At 32.4% G+C, this 12,822-nt stretch overlaps 1 protein-coding gene across 1 annotated transcript; it reads left to right on the forward strand.

The window, feature by feature from the left end:
• The first annotated feature begins 3,975 nt into the window (after nucleotides 1-3,975).
• LOC139863137 (uncharacterized) lies at nucleotides 3,976-7,122 on the forward strand. The gene is made up of 5 exons (XM_071851785.1): nucleotides 3,976-4,270; nucleotides 4,345-4,466; nucleotides 4,648-5,130; nucleotides 6,021-6,128; nucleotides 6,303-7,122. The coding sequence occupies exons 1-5, from the start codon at nucleotides 3,976-3,978 to the stop codon at nucleotides 6,954-6,956; spliced, it is 1,662 nt and encodes a 553-aa protein (XP_071707886.1). The 3' UTR covers nucleotides 6,957-7,122.
• Nucleotides 7,123-12,822: the final 5,700 nt, after the last annotated feature.

Genomic DNA, 12,822 nt, shown 5'->3' on the forward strand with positions numbered 1-12,822 from the left:
TAAGTGTCTTGAAGTCTTTCAAAAGTGTATGAATACATATTAAAACACTACATGTATATACATTTTAACTGAGTCGTTAAGTCATCGTTAGTCGTTACATGTAAGTGTTGTTTTGAAACCTTTAGGTTAACGATCTTGTTAAATGTTGTTAACCCATTGTTTATTATATCTAAAGAGATGCTAAATTATTACATTATCATGATATTATGATGTATTAATATATCTTAATATGATATATATACAATTAAATGTCGTTACAACGATAATCGTTACATATATGCCTCGTTTCGAAATCCTTAAGTTAGTAGTCTTGTTTTTACATATGTAGTTCATTGTTAATATACTTAATGATATGTTTACTTATCATAATACCATGTTAACTATATATATATCCATATATTAAGACATCATATAGTTTTTGCAAGTTTTAACGTTCGTGAATCACCATCAACTTGGGTGGTCAATTGTCTATATGAAACCTATTTCAATTAATCAAGTCTTAACAAGTTTGATTGCTTAACATGTTGGAAACACTTAATCATGTAAATAACAATTTCATTTAATATATATAAACATGGAAAAGTTCGGGTCACTACACTATCGTGATTACTACTTTTTGGATGATATGGCGGTTCAGGAACGTCATTGATTTCAATGAATCACTTTGTACTAGAAGTAGCATGTTGGATGTTATTAGAACCTATTCATTTCGTTGATTAAAATTAGAGGTCATACGGTTTCTGATTGGAACACATTGCTTTCTATGCTATTGTAATCATTTTGTATTTTCGTTTTCTCCTTTAGCTCCTTGCTAACGAGCATGTTTAATATATTAAATTTGACCGTTAAAAAAAAGTTGCTCTTTAGTCATAGTTGAACTATATAGTAAGCAACCTTTTTCCATTTTTTGTTGTATAAGGGCTTTGAAGTTTTGGAAACAACTAAGTATACTTTATTATATTTTTATTATATTATATGTAGAAAGTTCTAAATAAATTTGAAGTGCTACATGTAGGTGTATGGATACAAATGTAAACGTTGAACTTACCTTACTAAAGAAAGAATTCATAATGGTAGTTGAGAAAAAAAGGTAAAGAAAACCATAACCATTATTATTGTAGTACGGACCAAGTAGCTACTGCAACTTGACGCATCATGGGCTCCATCAGTCTATTTTTTCATTAAAAGGGCCATTTACATTTAAACTTAATACACAATTGAATGAATAGATGAATAAACCTGTTTGACCGACTCACCCGGCCCGTTGCTAAAAGTACGTTTAGCTTTTTCCACGGTGTTCAACAAATAGTAGACTTGTAGCATGTCAATATAACGGATAACCGGAAAGTACGGCACGTAGGCTTAGGCCACTCCCTATCGTAACTAAACTATTCTTCATCTTAATCTTCCACATCAGCACCACATCAACACCAATATCCTATAACTAACTCATAATTAAACACTCCCTATAATGGCTAAAACAATACTCCTCTTAATATACAACGTACAAGCAATAAAGCATCAAGTCCAACAATAAAAAGCCACTAGACCCACAATTCCTATAACTAAACTTAAAACTTCCGTTAAATCTATGGTGAATGCGGGTAACTAAAGCGGGTAATGAGCCCGTGCCTATGGTTAGTTACGGGTAATATGCGGGTAACGGACGGGTAACTAACGATAGGGGGTGATTTTATGAGGTTTTCCCGTTAGTTTAAATTTCATTTATTAAATTAAATTAAATTAAAATAAATTAAAATGTGTTATATATATAAAGTAACTTTTCTATTTCGCTTTTAGTTGCTACCCTCTCGTCAGATATTTGGTTTAATTGTTACTCACGACATTGTGTTTTATTTTCACAGTTAGAAATATGATATACTCCGTAGAATACTTCATTCGTTTAAAAACAATCGTCCACCTTGATATTTATACATGTCCACTATAATTGCCAATTTACAAAAAATAGTTTCAAAATGTCATCAGAGTTTCATATTTAACCTTTGTTAATTACTATCATCTATTTAGGAAATAAATCCAGCCGAACTTATGTTGAAAAAAAAAGTACAACTAACATTAGTCTAGAACTTGCGCGCATAGCTCAACGGTTCCTCCCATGTACTTTGTGTCATGGGCTAGGGAGAGGTCATAAGTTCAATCCCCAAGGATGACATGATTTTCTTTAAAACAATTGACTCTATATGGAGGTTTTAACGGATTCGTTCACGGACCTCTACCCAGGAACACTGCCCGAATGGATGTGTTCCCGACTTCCCGGTGTATCCGTCGATCGGGTTCGGGTTTCCGCCCAAAAGTGTGTAATATGTGCAAAAGATGGGGGGTCGTTGAAATAAATGATCTACTGATGTCAAAAAATCGCCGTTCAAATAAAATATTAGTCTAACTTATGCTAAAAAAAAATTAATAAATTATTGTGAGACAACTAAAATGGGACAAAGGGCGTAATATGTAATTTTAATTTGTTGATTAAAAGTAAGTTGTATATATCAAGTGGAAAGTGTAGAACATATAATTAGTAGGAAGGGAATCTCTCGATCTTTATTTTTCGTAAGCGAGAAAACCCTCTTATGAACGAGCACATTCGTTTCCTCATATAAGGTAAAACCTTGGTTAATCAAGCCTCCCGAACGCGAGACCTGATACCGGGTGAATTGCGCATTATGCACACCCTCTAGTCACACTCTCTTTATGTAAAATTTGGCATAGCTAGGAATTAAACTCGAGTGATGTGATTCATTAGACAACTCGGTGACCACTCAGACAATCTTGCGTGGCTATCTATCGATCTTATCAGAGAGTAATGATTTATACTTTATATTTATCAATTTATATTATTGTTCTAACAAGTAAAGTAAGATAATGACTTATGGTATAAGTAGCTAATAATGAAAGGGGGGAGAATTGATACTTGATACATGTCAACAATTTGGTATTAAGAAGATTAATTAATTATAGGTTAATCGGATAGGGAAAATTATTTCTTCTTAGACCCTTATTAGTGGGTGTGATCAATAAAAAAAACTCCATCACGCTCCCATCACGCCACTATGGGGCGTGATGGAGGAAAAAAATCGATGGCGTGATGACTCCATCACATGGGAGTGATGGGGATTTTGGCCAATCAAATTTTTTTTCTTTTCTTTTTATTTTATAAATACCACATTTATTATAAAAAGTGTGATCAAATACCCCATTACATAACCATCACCTCATCCCACTACAAACTCCATCACGCCATCAGCCCATCACCTTTATCACATTAGCACTATATCCCACAAAAACTTAAAAAAAAAACCCATCACCCTCATCACCCCATCACTAAATAAGGTCTTATTAGAAAAATAAAAGATTTGAATGAAAATGAAGAAACGGAGTGACGTGATTGCAGATCCCTAGAAAACTAATTAAATCCCCACTAACATCATATTCCTTTTTTGATTTTTAGTCAAGTTGCTTACAATGTACAACAATCGCAAGTTTGCAACTTCAAAACTACCCGCTCCAACCAAGTATATAGCCGTTCCAAACTTATTCCTCATAACTAATATCAATAAATTAGTATTTCGACGGTATATATATATTTGAATATTTGAAAATAATATATAAGAAAACATATGAAATATACAAATCAATTCAAATTATATAAAAGCCGGCCCCATCTACGTTCTCCCACATCGCTATCTCTTTATTTCTCTCTTCGTGTGTGCAAGATTAATAATATAAAAGTGAGGGAAAAGAGTGTAGCCATATCGTCATATTAGTAGGGCTTTTCTTATTTTATATTTTATTTATTTTAGTGTAACTGTCATTAAAAGTGTGAGTGTGAAGATTGAAAGTGACGACCAGACAATCACTGATAATATCACACTCACCGTTTGCCTTCTCTTTGGAGCATCCGCATTATACGCTCCCCGTCACTTTATTAACTACATAAAATAAAATAAAATCTTGAATATGGGAAAACAATGGTTACTCTTCAATATGGCTAGTGATCAAGGTGCCACCGATGGTTGCCATGGCACCACCAACACAAAGTCTGCCGGAAAATCAAGAAAACGACGTGGCGATAAACCAACTTCATCATCAAGATCAACATCATCTTCATCTTCTTTTAGTGGTTGCATGAGTGCCATTTTTCATATGTTTGATATTCAACACCATCATTTACCCTTTCACCAACCTCATTCATTCATTTCTGAATCTTCCACTAATGTCCCCCCTCAAGAACCAAAAAATAGTATACTAAAAGGTATGTGTATCTAGATCTCTATATCTATATCTCTATTTGTATTTGTACTTACTTTATGTAAGTTAAATATATAGGTGTAGAAGCACCAAGAAACAGTTTGGAGTTGGAACAAGAAAGAAAACAAGAACCAATGGTTGGCTCATCTTCATCATCATTATCAACAAAAGTTAAACAAGAAACAAACTTTAATATCCCTGTAAGTTGCTACCTAGTTAACTAGCTTTATTCTATTATTCTACCTTTTTTTAATACTCTAAAAAAGTAAGTCATGATGGTGATAATTATTGTTTATCGTTTATTGTAATTTTAATGGGTTGTTGGTTTCATAACTAATTTAATAAATTTGAAATTAAATTCCATTTTTTTTTCTTTTTCAGATAGGTGGAATTAAAATCAAAACAAAAAGATCAAGATTATTAATAGATACTACTGATGTATCATCCGAATGTAGTAGTAGTTCACCTAGTACAAAAACACCAAGCCTAGTTGCAAGATTAATGGGACTTGATCTTCTTCCTGAAAATTCATCTCCTAGAACATCTTCATCATCACCAAGACCTTCATCTTCATCATCTCATGCTACTCCATCAAACCGTCTTTCTAAAATATTGTCATCTCATAATAAACTGAATGCCCGTTCGTTGCCCGTGACACCACGGGCATCCACGGGCACCAGGACGTCTACGGAAGTCGATTATCACCACCGTCTCTCTCTTCAAAGTAACAAAGAGAATAGGCGAAAATTTGATGAGAATACAAATGAGTATGCTAAGCAACTTGCTAAACAAGTGAGGGAAAATATTAGTAGAAGAGTTGGTGCTGATATTACAAACACTCTTGATAAGAAAGAACAAAGAAGAGATGAGCTTCTTGTGGTGCTCAAACCAAAGAGACTTTCATCAACATCCTCCATCGCAACGATTAACAAATCAAGAAATCACGATGAAGGTAAAGTTTTTAATTTATTTGGTTTATTCACCTATTTCATTTTATTTGTTAATTAGATTCGTTATAACAAAAAGTTTCATTTTTGACGTTTTCATTATTTTACAATTTTAAACGTGAATAACTTAACATGCTTTTGACACGTGTTATAAAGTTTTTGACACTTAAACTTAAAAGTTCAGAAAGTTAATACTACATAACACTTAATTTTGACAACATATTTTTTCACGTTTCAAAATTTTTGTACGCTATAAATTTATATTCACATTTTTGAACGTGAAAAATTCATTTAAAAAATGTTAAAAATCACCCGACTAGTTGTAATGATTATATATTGCATTTTGTTGAAGATGTAAATGGCTATACTTGAGTATTGTAATTTCAAATGTGTGACTTTTGAGAAGAAAAAAAAAATCTGAGTTTTTGTTTTTTATTTATTTATTTATTTAATATTTTTTTTTTTTTTTTTTTGTTAGGACATGGACATGGAAAAGAAAATGAGACTTGCTCTCCAAGGATGAGATTATTGGAGATCAAGAACAATCTCAATAAATCCATTTCAAATTCACCAAAATGTTCCACATTATCATCTTCATCTACACAAGTTGTTAAAAGTCCATTATCTTCATCAATTACAAAGACACCAGCATTGGTCAAAGAGGGAGTACAAGTAGTGAAGCAAGAGAATTCAAAGAAAGTGCAAATGTGCAAGAAAATTGCCAATGAAAAATATGATTTGAGATTGAAAAAAATACACCAACAAGAAGAACAAAAATGTATGAAGAAATGCAATAACAAGAAGAAGTCAACTCCTTTATCAAATCATCTTGTGAATCTCAACACTTCAACAAAGTTTATTTCTTTCAAGAAAGACATAGCCTCTCCTTGTTCGACAACATTATCTCAAAAACAAGTACTTAATTATCTGCCTTACCTAGTACCAACATTACTATTACTACTATTACTTTTCTTATTATTTTTTTCCATTTTCCAATACTTATATATATATTTTTATTGTTACATTATACTGTATTATATAGTACTAGTATACTAGTATATTGAAATAGAATATGATATGTAATTGCAGGTGACAATAGAAAGCATCACACACTTACCTAGTTGTCAGAGTCAGTCATACAATACAAAATTGACCCACAAGCCTTCCATCCAAGACGACGTCACTTTTAACGGTAACGGTGTCACCACCTCCACAACTACCACCGGCGTTAAATTTTCCGGCTACTTTGACTACATTTCAAGAATCTTAAGTCAAACCGGAATTGAAAAAGCAACCCCAATAACCATTACACATTGGTATTCACCTTCACACCCTCTCCATCCATCAATCTTGCAAAAAGTCAACCGCCCCACCACCGTCCTTGACCGGAAACTTATATTTGACGTAACCAACGAGCTTCTTGTAGAAATCTTGAAACCTTACATAAACTTCAAACCATGGGTTGAACAACAAAAGTCAAAGAGAATGAATGGGTCGGATTTAGTTGCAAAGTTAACCGAAAAGATTCAATCTTTTCCGGCAATGGATTGCCAAACGTTGGAAGATATTGATAGGTTGATAAAAGGTGACATGAGAAGTTGTACACGTGTCATCGGAGAAATGGCGTTTGATGAAGAAGCGGAAGTGCTGGTGGCAGAGATTGAACGTGACATGGTTGACACGTTGGTTGGTGAGATGGCAGTTTCAGGGATGATGATGTGCCACGTTGGATTTGGATGTTAGGAAGTTGAGGTAGGCATAGACTGACTGAGGCCACATGGTTGAGTCATGTGATCAGATGCCATTCGGTTAACGGCTTGCACGTGACAGGTAAAAAGAAAAAAAGGAAAATTAAAATATTAAGTTGGCAGCTCAAAAAGACTGAAGCTCTCAAGGTGTTTAGATTTGGCTCAAAAGAAGGGACTGGGGACACATCACACATGCCAAATTGCCAACCTTTACAATACAGAAAGAGTCTTATTTAAGCTTCATGTTTCTTTCCGTTTGTAAACATCGTGTTTATTAATTAATTAGTTATAATATAATTAGTTAGTTATATTAATATTTATTTATTTATGTTTTGAATAATGTTTATATATGATATGATATATGATGTATATATATGATATGATATATGATAAACATCTACATATATATATTAATCTTTAGATTTATATAGTGTTGTTTTGTTTTAAATTCATCCCAAAATACATTTAACAAAGGCTTATCATATACGGAGTATATACAAATTAAGGAGGACCAACCGAAAAGGAAAATACAAATGCCCAGAAAGTAAGACAAAAGATCGATCCGTTCAGTTTTTGACAACCGGACGAACGAATAAGTCAACTTCAAATGAAAAGTCATTAGTGTTAGAACAATCACAATTTCTTTAACTGAAGTTGCATTCGAAATTGAAATGATATTTAGTTCGTTGTTCAATCATGTAATCCACAAAAACTCAAGAAAGAAAATGTGCGTGTGTATTGCGGTAAAGGTTGGAAAACTCATATCTCGGAGATGTTGTTTAGACATTTTTTTGAGAGATCTCGGACGTTAACTTACATTGACTTTTTAGTTTTTTAATATAAATTTAAATAAATAAATAACTAAATAGTATATTTATATACACTTTTACGAGCTTTTATAAAAAATTCGAGAAATGAGCGAGGAAATTCGAGATATTGCGAGATATTACAAGAAAGCCCGAGAAATGAGCGAGAAAATCTCAGAATTTGTGACTTCGACCAAGTTTAACCTAGCTGGCCGAGAAATCTCGCGAGAAAGACATCTTTTCTCGGTTGCCTTCCAAAAACGAGATCTCGGAGAGAAATAAAGAGGTTTAGAACACCGATTGCGGCGCTATATGATCTTTAGCTATAGGTCTCGTGTGCTTGTTCAAAACCTTTACATGACTAAGGTCTTTAGCCTGAAAAACATTCTTTTTCTCATAACTAATCAAGCTATTAATTTTATTATTTACTTCAATTTCGTTGTCTTCAACGCCATCTCCATATGAATACTTTTTTCTAAAAAAACACACACACACATACCCATATAATAATATCCCCAATTATTTACTAATAATCACCCTCAATACTTAGATTTGCAATCTTAATGTCAATTAGTTGCCTCGATACCACTAGGTCAATGACCTTTTTGTGATGGATTTCGTCAAATCTCGTTGAGTACAATATCAACGTTCGCAATTGGTTTTTTTGACTATGTATGGTCTTTGGAGCATCCCTTCCAATTTATTTTCTTGTTCCCTTTCATGATACTTTGTAACATCTTAACTCTCATGTTTCCATCTCGTGTCCTCCATTTGTCTCTTTGCACTGGTGTCTCGTTCCACTTCATTCTTCGTCATCCTCCTTCTCTATGTGGCGGAGTTTTACGTAGTCTTACGGCCTAAGCTCTCTCCCCCTAGTCATCAGATCTTCTGTTCGATTCCACTATTAGATGGTCTTTTTTATATGGTCTTTTTTTTATGAGAAGGTGATGGGTTATGATATATATAGTTGTTTGAAGACCGTTTCTATGGTGGCTGTTATTTGGCTATTCTGGCATCTTTTAAACCATCAGGTGTTTCTCCGACTTTCCATTTGGTCTTATGGATTTGTTCTTTGAATTTCTTCTAGCCTGTTCAAAGGGGGTGTTCTTGGGTTCTCTGATGATGGTATTTGTGTTTGGCGGTAATTTAGGGTGATTTCTTAGGTGTGTTGTGGTTCGAGTTTTGGTGGATTGTTGGTTACGACGTTGAGTGATGTTTTGGTGGTTGGGGTTTTCAATGGGTTTAGTTTTGGTGGTTGGGGTTTTCAATGGGTTTAGTGTTTTCTTTTTTTGGTATGATTTTGTATGTCTAGTTGTATTAGTTAATAGTCAATGTATGTTTGTGCAAGTAAATTGTTAGATCTATTCAAACAGATCATTCAAATCTGTATCGAACTATCTTTATCAGTTGTAACTCCACTATATCATTAGATCTACCTTAAATTAATTACGTTTTTTGTCGAAAAAACTTAGCAGTACCAGTTAATTAAATTTAGCAACACATAGTTATTACATTATTCACCTTATATAATCAGTTAACTAAATTTTCTCTTTATTTAATTCTTTTATTTTCTCGAATTTCCTTGACTGTGATTTGTAAATCATGTAACAGTGCACGACAGTCAAAGTTTTTCCCCAATCCTCCTGAGAAGTTTATGGGTGAATTATGATTTACGACCATCGAAGTGAATCTTTGTGGTCTCCCGGTTTCTGGCAGTTGGGGACTATACATATATGAAGCGGCTAAGGAGTGAATTCTTCGATTTTTTTTTTTTTTTTTTTAAAAGTGGAATTGGATGTTATGGTTTATTGGTGTTGCCAATTATGTAGCCTTAGGGTTTTCACGGTTTGAATGGAGTGATGATGGTTTCTTGGGTAGCGTTGGAGAAAGCTATTTGATCAGATGATTTAGTTGGCATGTTTGCATTTGAGGAGTTTGTTGTTATTGGTGTTTGTCGATGTTGTAGTAGTTTGTATGTTATTGGTTTTTTTCGTTGTTCAATATGTCGATTTTACATGAAGCTAGTTTGTATATTAGAGTTCTAGACAATAGTTAGTTCATGTGTTGGGTGATAGCATATGTAAATGTATTTTTGGGGAATAAGTGAACAATTAAGGGACAACAATTAAATAAGGATGAAATTCGTTTCAATTGTGGGGAAACTCAAAAACAAGAGGGTATCTTACATGAATTTCCGTGAAGGAACCACTACCCAGGATTTGAACTAAGGAGACACGTTCTATATTGATAAGATTCCGCCTACTCAAATGTAAAAAATGGATATGTATTAGAGTATAGGGTGTCGTTACGTGTCAGTTCAGTGTTAGTTCAGTGTCTTGTAGATGATTGGACGCTGACTGGACTGACACTGTAAACTGATATTACTGAAAAAAGGGGAATTGGAAAGATGATCAGTTCAGTGTCTTGAAAAGAGAAAATATTTATGTTTTTATTATTTAATTATTTTTAAAATTAATTAAATTATTTTAAAAAATAATATTAACACAAAATAAATAAAATAAACTTCATTAATAATAAAAAAAGTTACATAATTCAAAATTAAACTACAAAATAAAAATACAATGCATAATAAAGATGTTCGACTAAGTCGAATAGCCCAAAGATGTTCGACTAATGTCACTCTTCTCCCTCATCCTCCTCCTCCTCCTCTTGAGCTCGAATAGCCCAAACATGTTCGAGTAAGTCGCCTTGTAAACGTTCATGCACCTCCCGATTGTGTAATTCATTCGTCCTGGCTTTATACTCTTCACATCTCTCGTACCAAGTAGTTTGCATGTTCTGAACCGGTTCATACACCCAATTATTTTCAGAAATGTTGAACCCATTATCTCCAACTATCATGTTATGCATTATGATATACGCATACATAATTCTTTGAATAACCTTCATCGAATAAGCCCTTGCAGGTTGTTGTAGTATATGCCAACGTCCTTGTAAAATACCAAAAGTGCGGGTGTATAACTTTGTAAATACTCGTCCAACGCATCGGGTGTATAACCGTATGCCAACTGACAAAGTGCGGCCGTTATTTTTAAATGTGTACTAATGCCTAACTCGCCACAGGTGAAGCGACCCGTCCAAATCCATAAGGACGAATACAATAACATATGGTTACATTGCGAGGTATGTGACCTCTATATGATACATTTTACAAACATTGCATTCGTTTTTAAAAGACAGACTTTCATTACATTGAAAGTTGACAGGCATGCATACCATTTCATAATATCCAAACTATAAATGACCTAATCTGTCATTTACTTAATAATAATCATTATTGAACTCAACGACTTGAATGCAACGTCTTTTGAAATATGCCATGAGTGACTCCAAGTAATATCTCTAAAATGAGAAAATGCACAGCGGAAGTTTTCTTTAATACCTGAGAATAAGCATGCTTTCAAGTGTCAACCAAAAGGTTGGTGAGTTCATTAGTTTATCATAACATTAATTTAATAGACCACAAGATTTCTATTTCCATTTCTCATAAATATACGTCCCATACATAGAGACAAAAATCATTCATATGGATTGAACACCTGGTAATCGACCTTAACAAGATGCATATAGAATATCCCCATCATTCCGGGTCAACTTCGGACATGATAAATTCGCCATCATTCCGGGACAACTTCGAACATGATAAATTCGCCATCATTCCGGGACAACTTCGGACATGATAAATTCGCCATCATTCCGGGACAACTTCGGACATGATAAATTCGAAGTACTAAAGCATCTGGTACTTTGGATGGGGCTTGTTGGGCCCAATAGATCTATCTTTAGGATTCGCGTCAATTAGGGTGTCTGTTCCCTAAGTCTTAGATTACCAGACTAAAAAGGGGCATATTCGGTTTAATAATCCAGCCATAGAATGTAGTTTTAAGTACTTGTGTCTATTTTGTAAAACATTTATAAAAACAGCGCATGTATTCTCAGTCCCAAAAATATATATTGCAAAAGAATTTAAAAAGGGAGCTAATGAAACTCACAATACTGTATTTTGTAGTAAAAATATATATGACGACATTGAACAAGTGTAGGGTTGGCCTCGAATTCACGAACCTATATCATTCATATATGTATTAATACACATAATCGTAATCGAATAGGTTTATATATATATATATATATATATATATATATATATATATATATATATATATATATATATATATATATATATATATATATATATATATATATATATATATATATACTCATTAATTATATCATTTTTATATTAATAATATATTTATGATTCATATATTCCTTTTATATATAAAAATATTTTGTTATGTTATATGTGTTAAATATATTTATATATATATTTCATTTGTTTATCAAAACAGTAGTTCTAATTATACTAAGTTAATATTAGTAATGATAAATATAGTGATAATAACATTAATAATATACTTATATTAATAATAATAATTCTATTATTTATAAAATGGTATTAATACTAATATTTATGAATGTACTGATAAATTGTATCATTTATAATAAGATTAATAATACTAATTGTAATAACAATAACTAATAATAACAATAATGTTAATAATCTTAATAATACTTATAGTAATAATAATGTTAATGGTAATAATAGTACTATTTTTAATAATAATAATATTAATAATGATAATTATACTAAGATGATAGTTTTAATCATATTGGTACTACTAATATTAACATTAATGATATTTCTAATAGTAATTCTAATAATAATAATAATAATAATACTAATAATAATAATAATAACACTAATAACAATAACAATAACAATAACAATAATAATTTATCATAACAATAATAATAATATTAATCATAATAATAATACTAATTATAAGAGATATAATACTACCTTAAAAATGATCATATAAGCTTCCTTAAAAAAAATAGCCACTGTCCGGGCTCGAACCCCTGACCTCTCGCTACCCGTCAACACCCTGAACCACTGCTCTGTTACTGTCTTTCTGTTACATTACTCCACTTATAACTATATAACCCGTAATCAAGTTCTTCCTATTTCTT

The sequence above is a fragment of the Rutidosis leptorrhynchoides genome, chromosome 8 (genome assembly GCF_046630445.1).
Source record: "Rutidosis leptorrhynchoides isolate AG116_Rl617_1_P2 chromosome 8, CSIRO_AGI_Rlap_v1, whole genome shotgun sequence".
Taxonomy (NCBI): Eukaryota; Viridiplantae; Streptophyta; class Magnoliopsida; order Asterales; family Asteraceae; genus Rutidosis; species Rutidosis leptorrhynchoides.